This window comes from Diplodia seriata (genome assembly GCF_021436955.1).
Source record: "Diplodia seriata strain FDS-637 chromosome Unknown scaffold_6, whole genome shotgun sequence".
In the NCBI taxonomy this organism is placed as follows: Eukaryota; Fungi; Ascomycota; class Dothideomycetes; order Botryosphaeriales; family Botryosphaeriaceae; genus Diplodia; species Diplodia seriata.
Genome location: NW_027117313.1, coordinates 393,918 through 417,681, shown reverse-complemented (window position 1 = coordinate 417,681; position 23,764 = coordinate 393,918). Strand labels below are relative to the sequence as shown.

Here is a 23,764-nt window from a genome sequence, read left to right as displayed (position 1 = left end):
GTCGTCCATTTCCATACCGTCTCCGCACTTCATCATTCCGTGTGTCCAAGTTGGTCTTGCAACAAGAGCCACTTTGGCGCTATGGCTTTTCCTAGGTTTGCGTACTAGTCAATGCTTTTGATTGAAGGGTTCTGCCCTTCAACGTCTCTTAGTTCCCTTTTTTTTGTCTCGTTTGTGGCCTCTGGACCTGGCCGCTTCTGCCTTCTTCCTTGCATGCGAAGATACATCCGGGCCATCGTCCCTCAGGAGCCACCTCTGCCAACCCTCGAACTGTCCGGAGGCCAGGTTTATTTCTCATCGAGTCCGATCCGGTGCATTTGCTTTTGCCGAACGCTACATCCACCATGGTCGATGAGATGGCTATCATGCACAATTCCTTCCAGGCAAATTTCCGAGTCAACCTTCGCCACCTCTGCTAAAGGCCAAAGCGCTCACCACATCGCATTCGAAGGCGCCTGGGATTCCGTAAATGTACCACGGCGGAAAGAACTCGGCCCGCCCGCATCTACCTCACACAGATACTGCATCTTATCTATGTAGGTAGTTGAACCCAGTGTCTAGGCGGAAATGCGAGTTTTGAATATTCGCAATTTCTAGATGATGTAGATCAACTACCCGTGTGAGAAGAATGCATCGTGTCCAGCGAGCTGAAAGGGCTTGAACCTTCTATCACCTGCTGCGGTACACTACTGTGGCAAAAAATTATTTCCCAGCGGTGATTGCTGCTGCGTGGAGCGGGTCGAATCGACTTCGGCAGTAGTCGGGAAATTTCCGGTGTTGCGGCTCTGCGGCTGTTGCGGCTCTGCGGCAGTGCCACGTGCGGCGAAACTTTTTTTTTCCCACCACCACCAAGCCTTTCGGCCCGTCAAAAAAAAAAAAAAAAAAAGCCACCGTGTCCAGATCTTCAGGCATCCCCATTCTGACGGTCCGCTCTGTCCTGGGAGTAGTGGGACATCCGTGAAGGAGAGGAAGAGAAAAAAAACCTCAACACCACCACAACCTCTCTCAACGCATCCCGGACAGAGGCAAAACGAAGGGTATAACCCCGGAGTCAAACCAGGACCCTTGGCTTTGCAAGGAATCGAACTCTGGACCAGCGTTGAACCAAAAAAAAAAGATATAATACTGGAATTGAACCAGTTACTGTTGGATCCGCGGGGAATCTTGTTGGATGTTAGAATGATGTTGAACGGATTCGAACTTGGAAGCGACTTACCGAACCCCGGACCACTCCCATGCTAAGGGAGTATTATACCACTAAACCACAGACCCTGTGTTGATTGTTGATGGAGGCAAAACTAGCGGGTAACGCTTAAGAAGAGATGGCGGACCTCTCGAGAGCGCCGTTGCGTGGATGACGGAGGCATGTGTTGGGCCAGGACCTCCTTTGTGTGATGTGGAAGTTGCCTCGTGGTGGTATGGTATAAGAGCTGGAATATAAATGGTACCGCAAAGGAGGCATCCCGGTAAGCGATGGTGGCGAAAGAGCTTGGGATCCGGAAGAACGTGGGATTTGGAAGAGCTACACATCGTATGCTGAGACCCGGGGCTATCGAAAGAGCTTTGTGTACATGGGTGCAGACATGAGGCCCTCGGGTTGAGCAAATGACGAAAAGGCGCGAGATTCGTAAGAGCTTGGGATCCGTTCGTGAGAGCCTGAGATCGTAAGAGCTGGGAATTTGTGGGAGCATGCAGTTCCCAAGAGCTTGGAGGCTGTGGAAATGTGGGATGCATGAAGAGCTGGGGCTCGTGGGGGGTCAGAATTCGAAAAAGTTGGGGAGCTGCGAGAGTCCGAAATATGTAAGAGTTTGGGATTTGCGATTACCACCTGCACGGCGAGGTTTGCGGCGACATGCGGAAGAGACCGGACCGTTGGCTGGCTGTCTAGAAGACTGTCTGGGGACCTCCGAAGTTGTGACGGACTTGATGTGCCGCGGTACAGCATCATGCATCTGCTGTCAACGATCACAGAAGGTGGCCGGTGACTCTGGAATTCTCGCATGTTGATCTGCCTCCAACATTGACCATGCATTATCAAGTGTCGTAGGGTGCCGATCGGAGGAAGGGATGTTATGGTGTACGCTTCGTACGTAGGTTTGGTGAGGAAGAGCGATGGGCTTGCGTAGAGAGTCAGCAACGAATGAAGGCAAGGAAGAGGTTTCGAAACGGCGCATCAGTAGCGTAGAGAAGCTTAACGAGGAAGAGCAAGGATCGGGTAAGTTGAAGCTGGGAGACGTTGCAGAAACGGCGTACCTCTGATATGCGGCTATCCTGTCAGCAACGTACTCGAGGTTACTGTGCTTGAAGGCCGCCGAGTCTCCTGAAGGGGAGGCGACGCGCTCGGCGATGTGTTTATTGTCTGAATAGTGGTGCCGACATGGCGGAAAGCTACGGGATTGCGGGCTGGCTCAAAAAGTGAGAAATCTGGATGAGCTAACGTGCATGACCGACGATGAGGAAGAGCAAGGAACCTGTATGTGGTAAGGGAAATCGTCGGCGAAGGTTCAGAGTATTACATCGCAGGTACCCATAAAATGCAAGAGGAAGGGATCTGGATCTGCCAAAGCAGGTCGTGAGCGGAGATCAAGCGTCAGGAGTCCGATTTGGCTGAAGAGGAGCGTCAATAAGAGAGCTTGAAAGTCGTTGAAGAAACGGGATGATTCGCCAGAACCTTGGCTTTGCCGACAACTTACTCATCACGGAATTCCAGGCTCCAAATTCCCCGGGCAACCCAAGGGTCTTGCTTGTACGCTTTATCATGCGCGGCAAGCAACAGGGTAAGTAACGAATGCGATGAGGAGGGTCCCTGTAGGTGACAGAAAATGTGAGCTCGCCGAGGTCGGTGCCGTCTGAAGTAGCGAGATGGCTGATCGACTGGAAGACGACTGGGTGTAAAGCCATTGCAGCAAAAAGAGTGAGGCGAGAGAGTGGGACGTCTCGGGTGTTGTGATGTGACGATCCTGATGAGCCACTTCAGCGCCAAATTTGCTTCTACGGCAGTGGGATTGTCTCCCAACCTTGAGATTTCGCCTAGGCCATCGTTCGCCTCGTCGAGTTCCGAAGTTTCCTATCAGTCACAGGATAATGTCGAGTGGCCAGCGGCCTAAGGTTTAGATCATACATTGACTAATCATAACTATGGATTGATTCTACTCCACCGTGCGGAATTTCAAGAAGTCTTCGAGTTCTGATTGACATCTTCATCTCGCGAGCGACCAACCAGACGTGCGAAGTTTGGCTCGAAGACTGCAACGTGGCGCATGAGCTGATCCAGAGCGTGGTTCGTTTGGCAAGCGACAATGATGGGCGCATCAAAATCTTACTCCATGATGAGTAAGGCCTTCAGAGCGACCGTGGACGCGTGAGTCTTCCCAGTTTCCGGAGGTCCTCGGATAATTGCGCACTTCTTCGTAAGCATGCGCTGTAGGATTGTCTTTCCAAGTACCATGTTTGTCTTCCTCCACCTGGTTGTAGCCGCGTTGTCGTGATAGACGGCAAGAGAATGAACCTTTTCACCAGATTCAATAGCATCTGCAACCCTCGCAGCAAGGGATATCTCTTCAGACTGATCACTACTCGCATGCGAATTCTCTCACAGAAGAAGCGCGTAGGGCCTGAACTTGAGTCCTGTCAAGCTCTGTCTTCAGGTTGTCCGGCCACGGTTGAAGGACGTTCATGGTCTCTTCACCCTCGAAGACAAGGGTAAGATCCCGACTGGTAGCGGCATGGTGGACTGTCGTCAAACGATGGAGTTGAGTGTAAGCGTGTCGCAGGAAAGGCGAAGGTCGGAGTCGTGGAGGCGGATGCCTCTCGCTCTGCGGTCTCGCATGCCAACGCGGGCAAGAATGAGAGCGGCTGCGGTCGCGCTCGTATTCTCGCTCGCTGCCACAGTCTTCTCCATTGGCCGACCCCATGGTCGTCCGCATGGCCTTGCAGCCTGATGTATGGATCGCGAAGTGTTGGTATGGGTTGCTTGCTGCTGTCCGCTTGGCTGGGTGTTTCGATTAAGCATATATTGTCAACGGTGAAGAAAATGGCTGCGAGCATACCGACGAATGCTCCAGAAAGGGGCGATGGGATCGCTTCGAGTGCAGTGATGCGTGGCGAAGGGCTCGACATGCAAGAATGCGCTACGTGGCCGGTGCCTCGACGAGGTGAATGAGTTCTCTGAGGCAAACTGCGTCTGCGAGGGCTGGGCCTGAGCCGCATTTCCGGAATGTGTGTGGAGGGAGAGTGCAGGAGGCCTCGGGCTGATCTTTCATTGCGGATTTTGTGCGGAGGGGAAGATCTAGACAGTGTGGCGTTCCGTCAGCTATTGTTCTTCTTGACCTGACCGAATCAGGAAGGGCCAGCCAGCATGACGAGGGGGGTGAGCGGCTGAAGGTGGTCAAGAAAGCGCCTTGGAGGCTCTCAATCGTTCCAGCGCTAAGACAGCGCTACCTGTCCAAGGGGTAGCCCAACAGAGCTTGCGGCGGACGGCTTCGAGCAGGAAGTATAACAGTCCACCTGGACGAAAATTTGGCGGTCCAGCCAGCCAGACGCGATAGCGCACACTGAAGGTGGAAAATTCGTGCGAGGCTGGGAGATCTGACGTACCTGCTCAGCGGCGGCACCTGAATGCACCTCGGACCGGAACGTTTTGCAAGGCGCAGAGCGCGATGTCTCGACTGGGGAGGTACGCGGAAAGGCTGGAGTAGGGTTGCAGCAGGAATGGCATCGTAGCTGCCGGGCAGCACCATTGGCGAGTTGAGTTGGCAAGGCGTGATTTGCAGTGGGGTTGGGAGTTGGGGTCGCCTGAAAGAATGGAGGAAGTGAAGTGTCGCTCCGACGCGAGGACGAGCGCCGACGCGTCCCCGCCGGCATCTTTAGCCACCACGACAAATCCTGAACAGCGCTTCACCGGGGAGACACAGGCTGAGACCAGGAAACAAGTTTGGACAAGCGGTGCTCGATTTGGACTCCAGGCGTAGACTGCGCGGCGTGCAGTCCCTCAAATCTGCCCTTCCCAGCCCCGCTGGTTCGCGTCAGCGCTACTGATCTGGTATGAGCCCGCTCAATGCCGGACCGGTGTCTGCACGCGATGCATTGCTGTGTTCTCGGACGCTGACTGCGTGGTAAGCCAGCTTCCCAAGAATCTTTCCTCCCATCCCAGTGCTACCTGCCCATCAAACCCACGAATATGTCTGACGCCACATTTGCTTTCTGTCCACCTTTTCGGCCGAACGAATCAGCTTGGTCCAAGCCATTTCGCCACCGGTGCCTGCAATGCATGGTCTGCGGGTGAGCCTCCTCCCCGTTTGCGACCAGGCGCATTGACGAGCAGGGCAGCTGAATATCTCCCCACCAGCTCCTTCGCTGCAAAGGTTTCCCATTGCCTTGTCCCGAATTCTCGATAACAGAATAACATTGGTAGGGAATTTCAGCACGCCCTCTGCCTCCTCAAGCAAGCTAGTCCGAGATACCTCACGCGCTTCGATGCCCTCCTTCCTCCCGTCGCCGATTAGCGACAGAAGCTCCTTGCTCTTCGCTTTCCTCAACAGTCGAAGGCCACCTCCGAATCGCCGCAACCTCGAACTTTTATACTCGAAACACAACCCCCGAAGGACCAATTCTACAGAGGTGCCGTGCCTACCAACGTGCGAAGCTTCCGGCGGTAGCCAATGAGCAGACAATACACGCTGGAGCGGTAGAAGGGAGGCGAGCGGCCCTGGGTGTCTCATACTATCCGCGTACAATGAGCCCTTCCTGTGGACCAAAATTACGCGGGACATGGCGCTCTCGGGCTTTCGTGCAGTTGGTTTGCCAACCCTGGCCTCAAGATCGAAGTCATTGATGCGGACTCTGCGACTCGGCAGGGCAGAAGACGTTCGCCGCCTGCCAGCGAGAACGTCAGTGGGTCAGATGTCTTGACAGCCGATCCTGCTACTGAGTTCAGCACTCAATTTGGTGCAAGGGGAGATAGAGACCGTGCGAACGCATGTGGCAGCAAAATGCGCGAAGGGTGGTAAGCAAGACCCTCTGGTCAATGGCTCCGCTGCGCCGCCAGAAGAAACATATTTGCCTGCTGCTCACGGAGACTGGTATCTATTGAAAGGCTGCATCAGCCCACCCGAATGGATATATTGAATTGTAACAGAGTCACAGAGGCAGATGTGGTCAAGCAGACAGGGGGCTTAAGTGAAAGAAATCTCTGTAGGCGCTCTTGTGCACTACATCGACGAGCTTGTAAGTCATTCAGAAGCGGCATGGTCTTTCTTTCGCTCGAGTAAAATTTCTTCAAAGACCGACTGCAGGCGTTAGCTTTTCTTGATACGATGGCAGAAGACCGAATCACATCCGTTCACAAATGACATATGACTTGTTGTAACACACATGATCAAAAGGTGTAAACTAAAATGCGTACGATACTTCATATCATGCTGACTACGAATCAGAGAGAATCAACAGAGGCTACCTTACCTAGCCAAATCGTATCACGCCCGCGGTCGTACCCATTTGCCATTACCGTGGTGGGTCTTGATCCTGCCTTCCTTCAAACAGGCGCTGGACGACCATTTCCGGACGAACACGGCATCGCATATTGGAAACAAAAAACCTGGCAAGCCATCACACTTGCCTCAGAAGGCGTAGCTCGTCCGTGTGGCGCTGGCATTATCGCCGCATGTGGCGTGGAATCTGACCCGTCCGGCCGAAGGCGTTGAAGAGACACAGCCGCACGCGCGACGAGAGGCCGTCACGCGGATCATCTGGCGGATGGTCGCGTTGCGGAAGACGAAGCCGCCGTCGCTATCGCTGGCGTTGAATGGGGCGGGTAGCAGGTTCGCGGGCACCCAGCGGCCGGCTGTATGGTTGCCGTTGGCGCCGCCGCTGTCCTGCCGCCGGTGGTCGACATGATGGTCGGAGAAGGTCGCTTCGTATGGGGGAGCGGACGTGCTGGCGGCTTGTTGCGTGAAGGTCGCTGCTATGCTCTAGTAAGACCGCAGCAGTTCCGCCTCACTGAGCCTCTGACTGTCGCAGCCAAGGACAAATGTTGTACAATCCACACGTACCTCTGCTGGTCTCTGGAATTCATTGTGTCCTTGGGAGGAGCATACATCTTGACATGAAACCGCGAGTAAGGTCGCCACCCTGGGCCAAAACTGTGGGTGCATTTTGTATCCGCGAGGTTCGTTTCGGGCTTCAAGCTCTGCAGACCACAGTCAGTGGGCTCTTTAAATACCTATCGACACTTTGTAGCCTTTTCCCCCGAGTACCTTGTGCTTGAAAATTGTGCTGTTCGCAGGACCAGACCGGTCCACCAATCCTCTTCATGTGTTACCTCGGGAGATCAGCTTCTCCGCCAGATAAACAAGGGCCCTTCAATAGGCTTGCTGGCCATGTTATGAGTTCCCAAACATCTCGTGAAGCTTGTGTTGTAGTCGTCTTACTGCAACAGGTATGCGGTTGGCATCATCGGCGGTCGTGGCCAGTTCTGCACCTCGGCCGGCGGTAAGGACGGTGTTAGGCAGCAAACAGCATGGCGGAAGGGCTTTAATGACAGTATGGGAGGTACTGTTAGTACTACACCGAGGAGGGGGTCGGACAGCGAGAAGAGGGTGGCAGCAGGAGCGTCATGAGTTCATGACCGTTGGCATGCGTAGCCTCCTCGTTCCTCCTACCGACGAATACTCGCGGCAAATTGTCCCAGTATCACGGCGGCCGCGGCATCGACGGTGGCGTCGGCAGCGGCCAAGGTTGTGAGCTTGATCTTCCTGGCCAAAAGCGCTGTCATTGGTATCGGCACGGCGGTATTGTGCGGTTTGAGGCCGGCGGAAGCGTGGGGTCCAGCGCGAAGCTGAGTACGAAGTATCGCGAGGAGTTCCGTTCGGGCTTTCGATATCCTGGCGAATCGTGCGGGAAGACAGAACTGCCGTCATTGTTCTGGGTGGCGCTCGACTAAGAGCCTAGAGGGAGTCGCGAATGCTGGGGTTTTCGGAAGCAGAGCCTTGTCGCAGCATTGTTGGTGAACATTGAGTCTTGCGCAACCGTTTCTGAGTCGTGCTCTCAATTTCCGGAGTCAACGGTTTCCTTGCGGACTGGGTGTCGTGGGCTTACCTGTGGAGTTTCAAATGATCATGGCGGGCGCCGGGCGTCGAATACTTCATCAGTACAGCCAAGCGCCGGGAGCTGAGACTGGATTCTGGTGTCGCCCGTCTCGAGCACCGAGCGCACTTGCGAAGCTGATCGAGTTGGTGAGAGAGAGGCAGACTCAGCGCGCTGGGACGCAAGCTGGAGAGCGTCGGGCTCTCACGCTCATACCAAGCCAGCCAGAAGCACTGGCGCAACAGAGCGACAAGCCAGAAGCCTGTGATGATAGCGCAACCATGGCTGCAGACGCTCAAGCGCTCTTGAGGGTACGCTTGGTGGGTGAGACGGGCTATCCAGGTCGAGTCGTGAGCGGACAGCGCACCGAGCGGATGGCCGCCCGCCGCCAGATCGCCTTGGGCGCACACAACCTGCCGGAAGAGCAGCAACGAGCGGCGCGCGCGCCCACAGGGTCAGACTGGAGTCGGAAGACGCGCGGGCTCGCCACGTCTCCAGCGCTTGCGCAAGTGAATGGGACTGCTGTCGCGCGCGGCCGCTACGCGGCGCGGACCCAGGTGAACGCGACAGCGGCGAGCAGGTGCAACACCAAGGCGTATCACGAAGGCACGCATCACGAGCGGTAGGACGACGAAAAATTGGGACTGCTGTCGTGCGTGACGGCTACACGGCGCGGACCCAGGTCAGCGCGACAGCGGCGAGCAGGCGCAACACCAGGGCGCAACACCAAGGCGTATCACGAAGGCACGCATAGCGAGCGCCAGGACGACGAAATTCACCTCAAGGGAGCGCGCCGCTCAGCCGGAGGCAACGCGCAAGACACGACGTCGGGCCAGCTCGCTCACCAGCCCCAAGTCAAATCATCGCAGCGCAAAAAAACTCTCTTCCTCGAAGCGCGGCGCAAGGCCAGGCAAACAACGAAAAGACGGTACGGCAGGGTTCGCGTCAGCCTCAGGCAGTGCAATAGAGGCGACACCGTGCCCCGGAGGAACGGGCAGAGCCCAAGAGCCCCCAGGGCGGTCTCCAAAAACTGTTTTAATCAAAAGATTGCACTCCCGTAGGAGGCGGTCTTGAGATTAAAAAAGACGGAACAGCGCACTTCACTTGATCTAAGCCAAAAGGCAAAGAGAGCTGGAGAGGAAAGGGAGGTCGAGGAGCGGAAGGGTTTATGTACACGCCAGATCGGACGCACGGACGATCTGGCACCGGGCTGGACCTTGGGAAAGGATGTCCCTTTGGCATGGCAACGGCCCCGGCTAGGCCTAATCGAGAGGTCGGTGGAAGGAAAGGGAAGTGGCGGCCGCGGAGCGGGCGGAGCGGGTGGGGCACGTGGGTGGTCGCGCTCGGGGAGGGCAGGGTGAGTGGCACGCGGTGACATTTTCACAGCGAAGGAAGGAGGAGCGAGGTCACGAGAGATGAGAAGGAAGACAGCGAATCTTGGGATACCGGATAAAGTGCCGGTTGAGATGCTATCGACGAGTCTGGGACAGCAGACGCTGCCGTGCGGTGACTGCTGCCGCCAACGGGCAGTGGAAGTGACCGCGCGCGGCTTGTACTGCTAGGTGTTTGTCCAAGAGAATTGTTCTATCTAAGAGCTCTAGCGAGCGCGGCTCCAATGCCATCCTTTGCGCTGCTTTTGCGGCAGACTCAGTGCTGGTCCAGGGACAACGCTCCCACGGCCGTCGTCACGCCAGCCATGCCATGATCATGGTGATCACCGTTGCCCTCATCCTCATCGTCGTCCTTGTCCTCCAGTCCCATGAACTGGAACTCGATGAGGCTGTCCCCCGTCCTCTGCACGTTCAAGCAGATAAGGCAGTGTACATGGCCGCATGCGCACCTCGAACCGCCCGGGTTAGCATCCGCCCTCGCCTTTCCCTTGTGCTTGCCCTTGCTCGCCTTGTGGCAGCGGCAGCAACGATGGATCAGCGTCTTGCCCTGCGCGAGACGTAGAATCTGCTCGTCAGTGTGCTTGCCGCCCTTGTTGCCCATGACCTTGAGCAACTGGTTGTACGACGGATCGGCAGCGACGGCCGCCTTCTTGAGCTCGTTGCGCTCGGATGAGCTCAGCTGGCGGCCCTTGATCGACTCTTCCTGCTGAATGGCCTTCTTCCCAACGCTCTTCTGGCGGTAGCTCAGGCTGTTGTCGGCCAGTTTGTGGATCCGGGCCAGGCCGACAGAGGGATCTCCGAGATTCTGGTTCATGATCGCGAGCAGGCGGTCCCAGGTGTGCCAGGGTGACGTTTTCAACCTACCCTCACGGGTACGGGCTACCCTGGAAGCATGACTCTTGTTGACCGCGGGAGGGTTTTCGGCTACGGCGGGAGTGGTGGCGGGAGGGGTGACAGGAGCGACCAAGGCGTTCTGGTTAGCGTTGTTTGACATTGGGCGGTTTTCGAAGGACGTTCCGTCGGACATGTTGTTGCTGATGAAGTTTCCACGCGTAAGTGCAGGCGGCGGGGTAGTCAAGCTGGCAGCATTGCGAGGATGGAGGCGGCTAAGGCCTTCAGTGCCATGGCCAGCATCGCGATCAGTGTTCTCCCTGGGAACGGGTGTCAGAATATCTCATTAATGCTGTGGAATCAAAAGATCTGACATACTGGTTGGGAGCGGCGTCGCTCATCTCGGTGTCATGCTCATTGGAGTTGCGCATTTTGGAAACGGGATCAAAGCCTCAGGTTGCGCAACGGATTGATTTGTAGACGCGTTGCGGAGCAGAAAGTTGACCGAGGCAGGTCGAGGAAGGTGGTTGAGAAGGGTTCGCCCGCTCAGAACCGCGGAGGGCTTTTGAAGACGCGAGTGACTGAACACCGCGCCACGCCGGGATGCATGACATCATCCGCATGACACTCGGACAGCTATGGCTGACAATAGGCAGTGCTTCAATAGTGCTCCACTTCGCGTGAATGAGTAGGTCACTTTTTTCGTAAACAATGTCTCCTGGAAACACAATCTGGCACGTTTCACAGCAAAACCTACCATTCCACATTGTTGAGCAATTGTATCTGCTCGTATGGTGATTGACTGCATCAGCCTTTGTAAGTATCAGGCCGAGGCGAATGAGGAACGTGATGGTCGTCAGCAGGCCAGAACCTACTCGGCCTGGTCTGACCAGTGACCACAATATCCCATAGCCAAACTCGGCTGATCGCCATAGATTCCGCTCAGCTCTCCAATTATCTTTATGCGCCTAGCTGTTGTTTGCAAAGTGCTCACTGAAAGCGCGCCTATTCGCAACCAGCGTGATTTCCATGCCATTGAAGCGTTCAGCTTTGCTGGAACACCACACTTAGCGACCAGTGCAAGACCTCATCCAGGCCTGCAGCTTGTTAATAGTCCCAACAGTCTGTCCTCGTGCTCCGTTGCCTAGGGTTTGGCTTCTTGAACCGTGTCTTCTGCCTGACTACAGTGTTCGTGGCCTGTACATATGAAGTTGCTTATGGCACACTCGGCATCGACCCTGTGTCCATCAAGAATCCCGACAGAGTCCTCATTGCCGTAGTACATCTTGGTAGATCTTTGTATGGTACGGAGTTCATTCTCTGTACGATCTCGTCCGCTCGTAGGCCACCGTCGCGTTGATAATGTGTTAGTTTTCACCCAGCTCCCACGGATCTGACCCGACTTGGTATAGCGCCAGATATTCGCCTTCTTGCTGAAGTGAGGTCGTAAAACAGCAAAAACGGAAGCCGCGCACATGGCCCGAGCTCTTGTAGATATTTAAGCTCCTCGCTCCAAGCCTCTTCCTCTTCCTTTCCCTCTCACCCCAAACATGTCACCCATCTCGGCCACAATGGCCAACACATCCCTCCTCGTCGACCTCCTGGTCGAGAAGCAAGAAGAACTGGAGAAGCTGAGGGAGGAGGTGGAGAGGAAGGACTCCCTCCTCACGCTCAACGAGGAGAAGATCGGCATTCTCCATCGCCGCAATGCGAGACTGGAGAGGGACCTGGAGGCGGCGAGGAGGGATCTCCAGCGCCTCAAAACATTTGTCGAGAGAACTCTGCGCAATGCGAAGCAGAGGTTCCACGCCATGCGGATGGAGGGCGGGAAGAAGCTCTCCTACGAAAAGAAAAGCCACTTGATGAGGAGTGTTGGCCAGCACTCGGCCGAGTGGGTGACAAGGAAGCTGGAGAGGTTTGAAGCTGGGGACTGGGAAATCCGTGAATGGCATGTCGTTCTCATATTCCAATCTTCCTGAGCATGTGTCTACTGATGGTCTATATAGAGCTCCTCCGCCGCCGACGCCTTCAACACCACCAACGGCAAGATGCCTCCGTGGAGCACGCCACCAAAATCATTCCTCACGACTTCCGAGCTCACGACTTCCGACCTCACGATTCCCTCATTGGGCAGATGACATTCAATCAGCTCTTCATTTCACCGATCCGGTCATCGTCTCCATTTCCGACACACATCACCTCATCTTCATTTCCGACAGACACAACCACATCTTCGTTCCCGACAGACATAGCCACATCTTCATTCCCGACAAACAGAACCACATCTTCATTTCCGACACACACCAGCACGTCTACATTTCCGATATGGAGCAGATCAGTCTCCCAATCCAGCGCTTATGAAGAACTCAGCGTCTAATGCATCAGCAAGCCACTTGATCTAACCGATTCAGCACACGAATGAATCAAACCAGCGGTTGTGGCACACAACACCGAGTAGCATGGAGGAAAGGCATAATGGGAGGAGCTAGATTTTCAGGCATGGAAGGAGGCGAAAAGTTTGCAGATTTCAATGGATTTTCACGGACTTGTCTACGGACCAGTCGTTTTCAGGCATGGCAGGAGGGGAAGGATTGCAGAATTCAATAGATTTTCTCGGACTTGTCTCCAGGCCAGTCTTTTTGCCCGTCACAGAGTGTACTTTTGCAAGGGATCAGAAGTGATTGTCGTGACCACGATGAAATTTTTTTCCCCATCGGCGTACCGACTCTAGAGTTCGCGCCTCGCTATGCTAAAATTCCAAAACCAAGACCCAGCAGATTCAGCTCAGGCGAAAGCAGACCCCGCCCAAGGCAGGTAGATCCGAGCAAAACCCTCATCAAAAACCAAGAAAAACCACCAAAAGAAAAAGGCAAAGAAAAAAAAACCCGCCTGATCCATCACCGCCCCTCCGCACGACCCCCCTCCCTCTCCCCTCCCTCGTCCTTATCCTCATCATCCTCCTCACCCAAACGCTCCAACTCCCCACCCTGACCGGGCCCCCTCCTCAACCCCCCAAACTCCCTCAGTATCCCCCTCGAGTTGTACCTCTGATCCCTAGCCTCAACCAACAACCCATCCACCCACCTCGCCTGCGCCTCCAGCTCGCCATACAGCGCGCGCGCCGCAATCGCACTGTTCGCATTCTCCCTGCCCTGCGCATCCACCCGGTCGTTCAGCGCGCGTATCGTGCGGTCCTGGTTCGCCACGGTCTGTTCCAGCTCGCGCACGCGCCTTTGCTCGAGGGTGAGTTGTGTGTGGGCGATTTGCCGCGCGGGGTCTGTGCTGGGGATGCGGGGGGTTGCGGTGAAGGCGGTGCGGGTGGAGTGTGGGTCGGTGCTGCTGGTGCGCGTGTGGGTTGAGGTTATGCGGGAGGAGTGGTGGCGTTGGCTGGGGCTGGCCGAGCTGTGGGATGTGCTGGATGCGCTGGTTGTCTGGCTGGCTTGGCTGGCTTGGCTGGCCTGGCTGGTGCGGTGAGAGGCGGGTGAGGTGAGCGGGTTGGTGTCGCTGCTGGCGCTGGTGGGCCGGGTGAGGCCGCGGGCGCGCATGCGGTCGGCCAGGGTTTGGAAGCCGCCGGACATGTCTGTGGGAGGGTGTGGGGGACGGGTCGTGCTGAGTGTGTGCGGTGATGTAGTGGCGTGGTGTGTGAGCGGCCCTGTGGGCAGTGTGATGATGAAGTGCGAGATCGTCGCTGATGCTGTGGTGTGAAGAGGTCCCGTAGACAGTGTGATTGTAGAGTGCGAGATCGTCGCTGATGCTGTGGTGTGAAGAAGTCCCGTAGACAGTGTGATGGTAGAGTGCGAGATCGTCGCTGATGCTGTGGTGTGAGAGAAGTCCGTGGGCAGTGTGCTCGTGTCGTGCGAGATAGTCGCAGCTGATGTGACGTAGAGAGGCCTCGTGGACGGTATGATGAGGTCGTGTGGTGTGTACGGAGCCCTGTCGGCAGTGCGATGGTGCTGTGCGAGATCGTCGCCGGTAATGTGATGTGGGAGGAGCCTGGTGCGCAGCTGTGCGATGAAGTGATGCGAAGTGTGAACAGCTCTGTGGAGGCGGCGTGATGATGGTGTGCGAGATCGTCGCTGGTGGTATCGTGAAGAGCGCGCCGGCTGAAGATGAAGAAGAAGGAAAAGAAGTCAAGGCCGAGCCAGAAAGAATCGCCGTACTTTTATAGCGCAACCGCGCTCGTGCCGCTGCCGCTGCCGCCGCTGATGCCGATGATGAAGAAGAAAACCGCAAACCGCAAACAAGAAAAGAAAAAAACCCAAACCCTCCCCTCTTCCCCCTCTCCCCTACTCGTCCTTCTTCGGTAGCGGCGGCAGCGGCTTGTCAGCGGCCTCCTCACCACCAGGGAGAGGCCAGACGCCACCATCTCCCTCATCATCATCATCATCATCATCGTCATCGTCATCGTCATCGTCATCGTCATCCTCCTCCTCCCCCTCCAAAAACGGCACCAAATCCTCCTCCGCCAGCATCTCCAGCCGGTGGAGCAGCGGCTCCGACAGCGCCACGCCCACCGGGCCGCGCGGATGCACCGGCAGCGACGACGAGCGCAGCGGCCAGGAGCCGCGCCCACCCTCGCCGGAGAGCGGCCGCGAGAAGTTGGGGATGGGGCGGCGGGGACGGCCACGGCGGCTGGGAGCGGCGGCGGCGGCAGCAGTAGCAGCGGCGGCGGCAGCAAGGGAGGGCCGAGCCCGGGGAACCGCCAGAGGCGCGGAGCCGCCCGCCGGGATGTAGGCGGCCGGAGGCAGCGGCGGCAGCGGGCACGTGGGCGCGGGCGACGGCGGCGGGCCGCCGAAGCGCAGGGAGCGGGGGGCGCCCGAGGGCACGGCGGCGGCGAGCGAGGGCGAGGGCGCGGCGGGCGAGGGCACGGCGGCCAGCGGGAGCCGGGAGGGAGGCGTCGGGCGGGCGGGCGGGCTGGCGGCGGTGGCGGCGGCTGCTGCTGCTGCTGCTGCTGCTGCTGCTGCGCCCGGCAGGTCGGCCGTCGAGGCGTTGAGGAGCCGGAGCTTCCTCAAGCCCGCGGCGCCTCCGGGCGACAGCGCGGAGGAGGCGGAGGAGGAGGGGGAGGGGTTGGCGGCGGGGGCGGCTGGGGCGGCGGCGGCCGGGCGCTTTGATGGCGAGGCCATCTTGATGGTGGTGGCCCGGTTGGGGCCGGCCTGCGCGAGCGAGGCGGGCAGCTGGCGGCGGTCGGTGGCGGCGGGCGGGCGCTGCGGGATGAACTTGAGCCGCGTGAGCGGCGCCGGGACGGACTTGCGCGGGAGCGCGAGCTTGGTGTTGCCACCCGCGGTGGACTTTTTGGTGGGCGAGGATGACGGCGGCCGCGACGGCGGCATGTCGTGGCGGTGGTGGTGGTGTTGACGGCGTCGGTGGTGATGGCGTCGTCGGGCTAGAGGTGGAAAGGTTAGGAGCGCGGGAGGCAGAAAGAAGATCTAGGTAGCCAGGCATTTTCGTGGGTGGGTGGGCATTGGCTCTCCGTGAGGTGTTCGAGAGCACACAGCGCGCACACTTCACGATTGTCCACCACTTCTTCGCGACAACCACCCAATTAGCAATCCATATGGCCCGCAAACAGACAAAGCTCAGTAAATACGATGATATGCCCACTGATTGCCTTCGTAACAGGTGCAATAGCCAACATGCACGTCCACACTGGGGAAACTCAATTCGGACACATCTGGTCTGAGATCACAGTTCTCAAGTACACAAGCATTCGTCCAACCACTCCAGTGAAGACAGGATGCATCTCTGTAATTGGAATCGGAGCTGCTCTACGTAGGTATATATCTCGATAAGTCAAGGCGCTGTCGAATGTTAACAATAAGGCTGTTGGTGAAGAAGTACACCGTTGTCTGTCAAGTAGGACTGCAACAACTCCGTTAGAGGCACTGGGATGGGCGCAAATGCCGTCGGCAGGACAATCTCGGTCAGCATGTACCCCGGACTCAGACAATTGACCTTGATGCCGTCCGCCACCGCTGTGGCAATGGCTTAACAAGGATCTTCCATGGAACACATCAGCGTCCCACTCCGGGAGCATGGGAAGCAGTTTTAAGTGATGGAGATCAACAACAACATCAAAAGCGAAAGATGAAAATGCTCAGCGCTTCCCGTCGTCGCCTTCTCCACCTACATGGAGACTATCCGTTCCTTGGGGCATCAGCCTACCCTGATAATGATTGAATCGGACGAGGATGGCAGATCCTCTGCCACCGACGACGAGGAGACGATGAGGCGCATTATCGACTCGCCGCCCGCCACGCTACGCCTCGGCAAGCGACGTTGGTTCTCCTCTACTAGCCCCAAATCTCCAGCCGCCGGGGAGGATTCTCGTTCCGCGAGAGGCCGTCCCACGCTTCGCAGCCTAAATCGTTGGGCAGATGGCCCGCAACTATAAGAGAACCAGAATTCTTGTCGGCAATGCGGCATCTTATGCCTTTAAGAAGGCGACGGAGGACGCCGATACCCTTACCAGCATCCTCGACAACCTTATTACCGAGGGAATAAGGGACCGAGCCGGGCTCCGGCAGGCTCTAAGCATGGCTAAGGCCATTACCAAGGACATACACGAAGCTTCGAAGGCGATCCAGACCGGGTATCAAACCGTTATAGAGGACTTCCGACAGACCATCAGAAACGTTGGGATCGCCTCCCGAACCTACGCCAACGGTCTGACGGAAAAGCAGATCGAAGAGGCCGCAGGAAGTCTTTCTCGTTGTTCCCACGCAATGATGATCGCTGTCGTTGGCTTCGCTTCTCATGTCCTCCACTCGAGGCAAGGGACGTCAACGCCGTGGGACCGCGCGCAATTGGCGCAGCGGACCGGTCCGAAGCGCATTTGGGAGAAGCCACCGCAAGGTCCCAGCCCATGCGGAGAGAGCTTCCACCGTCTCGGGCAAGCCAGCCGTCTCGCGCTAAGCCGCCACCACCGCACGCTTCCACAGCCTTCCACACCAGGTCAGTCGCGCCTGCCTTGCACGGTTGCCACGGTGCACGGGCAACCCAGCCGGGCCCGCTGCCTCCCCCATGACACCACGTGAACGCAGAAGATCAGCTGCCGGGGCCTGGCATGCCAAGCCCAGGCCGCACATAAAAGCCCGTCCGCTCTTCGTCGAACCTCCTCTTCTTTTCTTCTTCAACTCTTCTCTTTGCCTTTTGGCTTAGATTATTGGCAGTGGCCGTTCTTTCTAGTTTAATCTCTAGAAGCTTCCCTACGGGGATTCTAAGATTAACCCAGTTTTTGGAAACCGGGTGGTGGCCGCTGAGCTCGCTCATGTCGCTTCCCACGGTGTCCCTCGTATTGCACTGTCTCGAGGTGACGCGAAAAAATTATCTTTTCGTTATTGCACTGGCCTTGCGCCGGTGACTGAGGAAGAGAGGCCTGACTCTGCTGGAGCCGAGGCCGGCTTTGGTGGAGATGCGAGGAGAGAGCCTTGGAAGCTGTAGCTGCGGTGACTCTGTGCCTTCCGCGCCTGCTGCTGATGATCGCGCCGCGCAGCTGAGATTTTCTTGGTGGTGAGCTCGCGGCGGTGGCTCAGTGTTGCGACCGCGCCGCCACGCTTCCGCTGAAGAGGTAGACCATGTATGTGCGCTCACCTGCGCCCATGAACTTGCAGATGAAAGGAGCTACGACGCCACCGACATGCGGCTTATGCCCTCAGTCACGACGTGCGTCGTGGTGTTGAGCGCGGTCGCGGATGCCGCCAACTGTCGGTCGCATTCGTGGATGGCGCCCGCCGCGGTGGCTACCCGACACTTCACCATGTGCGCACCAAGCGGTAAGTTATCCTCGAAAGCGCACCAGAAGCCCCGGCGCCTGCCATGATTCCTGCGACTTCAGCTTATAAGCGCTCTATCAGGAGTCTCGCGTTCTTCCAGCTACGCACTGTCACGACTGCGGCCCTGGTGCGCAGCCGCGCTCGTCGTAAGATCTTCCTGAGCATGACCAGCTGCGACGCTAACGCTACGACAGAATCATAACCAGCGACCAGGAAGGGCGAAGAGACACAGGGAAACCAGAGCGTCGATATCGTGTTCTTTGTCCTGGTCACAGCTCACCTCGCTCCGGACCGACATGAATGCCAACGACAACCAGGTTCAAGCTGCCCTGAATTCAAACCCACGGAGAAGAACCAGGGCCTAACAACGTCGGTAATGCTGAAGCCGCATCGTTTTGAGACTAAGGGTCAGCGATACATGGGCACAGAGGTTCCCGAACGGATGACCTTAGAGGACAAATGGCCGAAGGAGATCGCCGTAATCCTTAATAGCTACCGGAAGGGCGAACTCATGTAAGCTCCAGATGAATGTTCGCTGACCCATCCAGAGCCACAGTCCTACTGGAACGCCGTCAGCGCCCATAAGAAAGCCAACGAGAAGGAGAATCGGGGGCGCTCATGCGCGGTAACCAGGATCAAGCCTTCTGAAGCCCATGCCCGTGCAGAATCCTGCCAAAAATACGGAACCGATCGAGGCCGCTACCGTACTCGGCACTCCAACGCGCTATAATGAGGATGAGATGCGGAGGAAAATGTACGAGCTCGACGACGCCGCCAGGGCCAATCGCCGCACCGGCTACTCAGCCCTTGGACCTGTGATGAACGTCTGGTAAGCTGTCGTTTCTGGTATTTAGCTTGCGTGACGACTCTATATTGACGAAGACTCAGTCTGTATGATCATCTTGCTATCCTAGCCAACAGCCACATGAACTACGCCGGCGAGCGCTTGACAACGCTACCGATAGCTCACCAAGCAGCGGTGACGGCGACACCGCTTGCGTTCTATCATCATGCTCTCTGCACTCATCTGTTACAATACTGATTACGGGAAGTACGCATACAGCCAGCAATTGGAAATCGTCTTTCATTGATAATGGACAACGCTCGCAGTTGGAGCGGTCGAGGCTGTTTCAGGGAAGAAAAAGAAAACCAAAGAGCTCCAATCCATCAATACGCAGCGGCCTTGCCGACTGCCATTACCGAGCATGTAAACAGAGAAAAAGAAGAAAGTACCCATCATGTTCCATCAATACGCAGTGGCCTCGCCACAGCCATTACCGAACTTGTAAACAGAGAAAGGAAAAGAAAGTGCCCATCATTTCCCACCGCTCGTATCCTGTTCCACTGCTGGTAGTGTTTATCGTCAGGAAAAGAGTAGCGGAGTTGCCGACAGGTTGTAGAAAGCTACCGCCATTCCTCCGGGTCCGGATGCAGCTCCTCACCCTCCTCCTGGTTGACATCGCCGAACGGCCGGTAGTAGTGCCTGTAGTCCGGCTCAAGGTCCTCGTCGTCCCAGAAGACATCCTTCAACTTTTCACCGCGCATCGTGACCAAGCTGAATCCAGGCCTGCTTGACAGCGGCACGCGGAAGTAGAGCCGGCGTCGACAGTGCGGGCAGCGAGGGTCGTTCTTGAGGCAATTCTCAATGCAGGTGTAGCCGACGGTACATCCACAAATCAGGACGTAGGGCAACTCACAGCCAGGGCCGAGGCCGTACGCGCTGAAGCAGATGGGACACGACGGCCCCTCAGACGCCCCGCCAACAGCAACATCCGGCAGATCCCTCGCACGCGCCAGGGCAGCCGCAGCATCCTCCGCCCTCTCGTCGCGACGACGCTCGGGCATCGTATCCAGGGTGTCGACGTCATACCCAGCAAGCGGCAGCTCCGCAAGCGCCTCCAAGCCGTCGTCCTCGCACCCGGCGCGCGCCTCGAACGGCAGCTCGCCCAGAAGACCCAGCGCCACCTCCCCCGTGCCGTCCGTCGCCGAGACGCGAGAGCCCGCGAAGATGTCCCCGAAGTCGCCCAAGCGGCCCTGCCAGAGCCAGTAGAACGCGCACGCCTCCATCGCCGCCGGGTCGTTGACGAGGAACCGCGCCTCCGCGTCGTCCCGCGCGATGCCCGTCAGCCGGTACACCTGCAGCGCCAGCGGCGCGTCGGCGTCTTCCGCGCCGCCCAGCTGCTCGTCTGCGTACCAGTATGCGTCGCGCCGCAGCGATGCGACGTTCCAGGGCCCCGCGTAGTGCGTGACGCGGGTCGAGTGCGAGTCCAGGACCTCGAGGTCGACTGGCAGGCGCAGGTGCAGGTAGTTGGCGATGGCGATGTAGCCGATGGCTTCGCGCTGGGAGGCGGTGTTGGCGTAGGAGTAGAGCCGGGAGAGGATCGGGATGTAGTCGAGTGCCATGCCGTAGTAGACGTAGTAGGCGTAGTTTTGAAACCACACGTCGTGGATCGCGGAGCGGTCGGCTATGCTGGTGTGCTCGTAGGGGTTGAATGGGTCGTGGATGCTGTTGCCCAAGGCGTCGAAGCGCTGGGCGGGGCGCGAGATGTGGGGGAGCGAGGCGAGCGGCGCGATGGGGCGGTTGCGGCGCGTCGCGATGGAGGGGGTTGTGGTAGACCTGGTGGGGGGCTGGGTCAGTGGTTGCGGCTAGAGATGGGGGATTGGGGACAGACATTTTGGTTGGTGTCCTTGCTGTGCGGAGCTGGTCGGTGTGCAGGTGGAGTTTGGAGGGTGGAGTGCGGAGGGTGGAGTTTGGAGGGTGGAGTTTGGAGGGTGGAGTTTGGAGTGCGGAGGAAGAGGTTGGGTCGTTGGCGGGAGTGACGTTTATGAGAAGTAGACGCGAAGTGCACGGTGCGCTGGTAGGTTGTCCGGGTGCTTTCCGGCAAAGTGGGAGCGGCTTGGTGGGGACAGGCCAGAGAGTTCTAGTGAAGGTGTTTGCCAGAGTCAAGAGACAATTCACTCTCACGTTCATGGAAGTTAACAACAACCTAAGAAGCCTGAGATAGCTTCCATTACACTTGGCAGTCACTCAGATTCGAGGTGTTTACTCGGGCTAAAGGACGTGATAAATGTTGCCCAGTTGGGGAAATAGATAAGCACTGCCTAGTGGAGTCGAAGTATAGGCAAGTTATTCACGCAGCCCTGGATGCTGACCTTGTGGTACGGTCCCGATAGACGGATGTCGACCTTGATAGGGTTTTCGCTGTCAACTTCGTCCTGCTTGCTAGGAAGTCTCGATGCTTACCAAATCTTTCTGGCGAAGAGTCCCAGGCTAACTGTAGCATACGTTAGTGAAGCCTCTAAGATATACTTTTGTCTTCGTTTTGGCGGATTGATATGCCATGTGCCACAGATGTGTAGATATTGCTATAGCTACGCATTTGAATGTTCGACTGCCTGAGACTGTTGCTATATGTCGCTTGGTGGTTAGTGAAGCTCTCCTTGATCATAGAATACCATGTCGACAATGACGTACTGGAAACGATATGGTAGAGACTCACTGAAAACTCTATAGTAAGTTGGCGATCATTAAGTGGATTGCATAGTGATAGAAGTCAGCTGTCACGTAGTCTTGCATAGACAAGACTGCTTTTATATCTGAATGCTAAAGGCTTGCCTGTTTGTGTCCGGCCTGATGTTTACGTCTAACGCGTGACATTAAATACCAGGCAGTCATCCCCTCAATCCCTTACTCAGAGTGACCACTCCCCTGCAGCCAACCTGGAGTCACTAACGCCAGAGGTGTCGGAATCCCTAATCCGCACGGCGTACAGCCTACGGGATTTTGCCAACGAAAGCGAAAGGAACCGAAAGATCCTGGTATCGGCACCAGCCAAGCAGGCCCTCCCAGCCGCGATCGTTATCGCCGAAAGACACCAGCGGCGGAGTCCCATCAAGCTTCAACCGACCAAGAGCCATACCAGACAGACTCGCCCCTCAACGGAATCAGTTCCCGTGATCCCATATCCTTTGGACTGGAGCGTCGAGGTCAACAGCAAGCGACCAGTGCTCGCCGCTGCCAACACCTTCCTGGAAGCGGTCGAAAGAATCCCCGGTTGGACTGACTTCTGTATCACGACCACGGATGATGGGCAGTGATGTGAAAATCTTATGAACGGCAGATTGCGCACCGAACAAGGCCAAACCTTCTACGAAATTAAGACAGCTATATGTTAAAGCACTAGACAGCTGTTACGTTCTTCTACTCATTCTATCAGTGATACTGGTTGACTGACCCGTGAGCATCGAGTGTGAGCCGACAGCCACCACACTGTATCCGTCATACAGACTTTATCAATAGAAATGGATATAAGTTGCACAATTGCAGTACACATCTAACCGGTACGCTCAAGGTGAACGCGTAGTCGATGAAGAGGCAGGTTGCGCCGCCAGCTTGACACAGGCCCAGCGTAGCCCCTCGAAGGCGAGTCTTCTGCCGTATTCCCAAGCCTATCCATGAACGCAACTAAAGCTGAACTCGCTAAGAGAAACTACCAACACCTCGCGCCAAAAAAAAAAAAAACCTTCAAACCCCCGAACACCACCACGACCGGCCCCAGCGGAGGCCACAACAAGACCATGGAAAGCCATCCCTACACCGCAAACGCGGCCGAAAACATGGCCTACGTCGGCCGCATGACCGTCGAACCTCCCTCTTCGCCGGCGCCCACGACGTGCGACAAGATCGCCGACGCCATCACCATGGGCCCGCCCCAATTCTCCGCCACGCAACTCCGCGCCATGCAGCGCCGCGGGCCCCTCCCCTCCCACGCCGCCACCACCACCGCCATTCGCCCGCCGCCGCGTCGTCCCCCTATCGTCACCGGCCCCGTCACGCCCGCCCGCTTCCACGCGGCGGCGAAGCGCCAAAACGAGAACATGGAGAAGCACCGCCGCCGGGAGCGCAAGACGCCCAACACGACGAACAAGAATCCCGCGAAGATCGTGAAGATGGTGGGCGCCTTCAAGGCTAGAAGGAAGGCTGAAAGGCTGCAGAACGACAAGATGGAAATGATGGCGAAGAGGACGGCAGAGATGGAAATTCCGCCGCCGCCGGACCGGTTTGTGAGGGGCTGGGTGGAGAAGTATGTGAGGGAGGGCATGCTGCATGTGTCGGAGGGGATGAGGAGGGAGTATCGCGGGGATGGTAGGCAGGGGATAGGTACAAGATGACGAATTGGTCGCCCTTCCGCCGGTTGGTGGAGATGTGGAAGATGTTGATGGAGCAGGAGGACTACGAGGCCGCTGCTGAGTTGTGGAAGATGATTGACGAGGACGTCGAGGTGATGAAGCTGTAGGGGAGCGCTTCAGGACGCTTCACGGTACCAGGCATGCATATTTCATAGCCCTTGGAGGGCGATAGGAGGGCGGTAGGAGGGCAAGGCGGTTGGCAGAGGGCTTTGTTTATTAGCTATGGCTGACTTGAGGAACAAAACACACGCGAAGGCGGCGTAGCTTCAAAGAAGCGGCGCATGGCCACTCAATGACCAATATGCTTACGCACTCGGGTGTCTTTGTGTAACTGCTGTCAGATTTGGCGCGAGCGACTGCGGTAGAGTTGCTCTCTCTCAATTGATGGTGCTCTGCGGTGAGTTGAGCGGTAAGGGTGAATTCAGAGTAGGGTCGGTGGCGTACTGGTAGCTGGGGTTCAGCGGCCGTTTCCTTCACCTGCGGAGGGGGCTTAGCCGC

At 57.1% G+C, this 23,764-nt stretch overlaps 5 protein-coding genes and 1 non-coding gene across 6 annotated transcripts; 2 read left to right on the top strand and 4 right to left on the bottom strand.

Moving 5' to 3' along the window:
* Positions 1–1,196: 1,196 nt before the first annotated feature.
* Positions 1,197–1,272, bottom strand: SLS55_006035. Its single transcript has one exon. It is a non-coding gene; the product is annotated as a tRNA-Ala (tRNA).
* An 8,457-nt stretch (positions 1,273–9,729) lies between these two features.
* On the bottom strand, positions 9,730–10,735 carry SLS55_006034 (uncharacterized protein; the record flags this gene model as incomplete). The annotated part of the gene is made up of 2 exons (XM_066777472.1): positions 9,730–10,624; positions 10,683–10,735. The coding sequence occupies 2 exons, from the start codon at positions 10,733–10,735 to the stop codon at positions 9,730–9,732; spliced, it is 948 nt and encodes a 315-aa protein (XP_066631567.1).
* Positions 10,736–11,854: 1,119 nt separating this feature from the next.
* On the top strand, positions 11,855–12,283 carry SLS55_006033 (uncharacterized protein; the record flags this gene model as incomplete). The annotated part of the gene is made up of 1 exon (XM_066777471.1): positions 11,855–12,283. One exon carries the CDS (start codon positions 11,855–11,857, stop codon positions 12,281–12,283), a length of 429 nt encoding a protein of 142 aa, XP_066631566.1.
* A 2,307-nt stretch (positions 12,284–14,590) lies between these two features.
* Positions 14,591–15,634, bottom strand: SLS55_006032 (uncharacterized protein; the record flags this gene model as incomplete). The annotated part of the gene is made up of 1 exon (XM_066777470.1): positions 14,591–15,634. One exon carries the CDS (start codon positions 15,632–15,634, stop codon positions 14,591–14,593), a length of 1,044 nt encoding a protein of 347 aa, XP_066631565.1.
* A 3,846-nt stretch (positions 15,635–19,480) lies between these two features.
* Positions 19,481–20,750, bottom strand: SLS55_006031 (uncharacterized protein; the record flags this gene model as incomplete). Its single annotated transcript, XM_066777469.1, has 2 exons — positions 19,481–20,605; positions 20,745–20,750. 2 exons carry the CDS (start codon positions 20,748–20,750, stop codon positions 19,481–19,483), a joined length of 1,131 nt encoding a protein of 376 aa, XP_066631564.1.
* Positions 20,751–22,693: 1,943 nt separating this feature from the next.
* SLS55_006030 (uncharacterized protein) lies at positions 22,694–23,248 on the top strand (the record flags this gene model as incomplete). The annotated part of the gene is made up of 2 exons (XM_066777468.1): positions 22,694–22,702; positions 22,760–23,248. The coding sequence occupies 2 exons, from the start codon at positions 22,694–22,696 to the stop codon at positions 23,246–23,248; spliced, it is 498 nt and encodes a 165-aa protein (XP_066631563.1).
* Between the last annotated feature and the right edge of the window lie 516 nt (positions 23,249–23,764).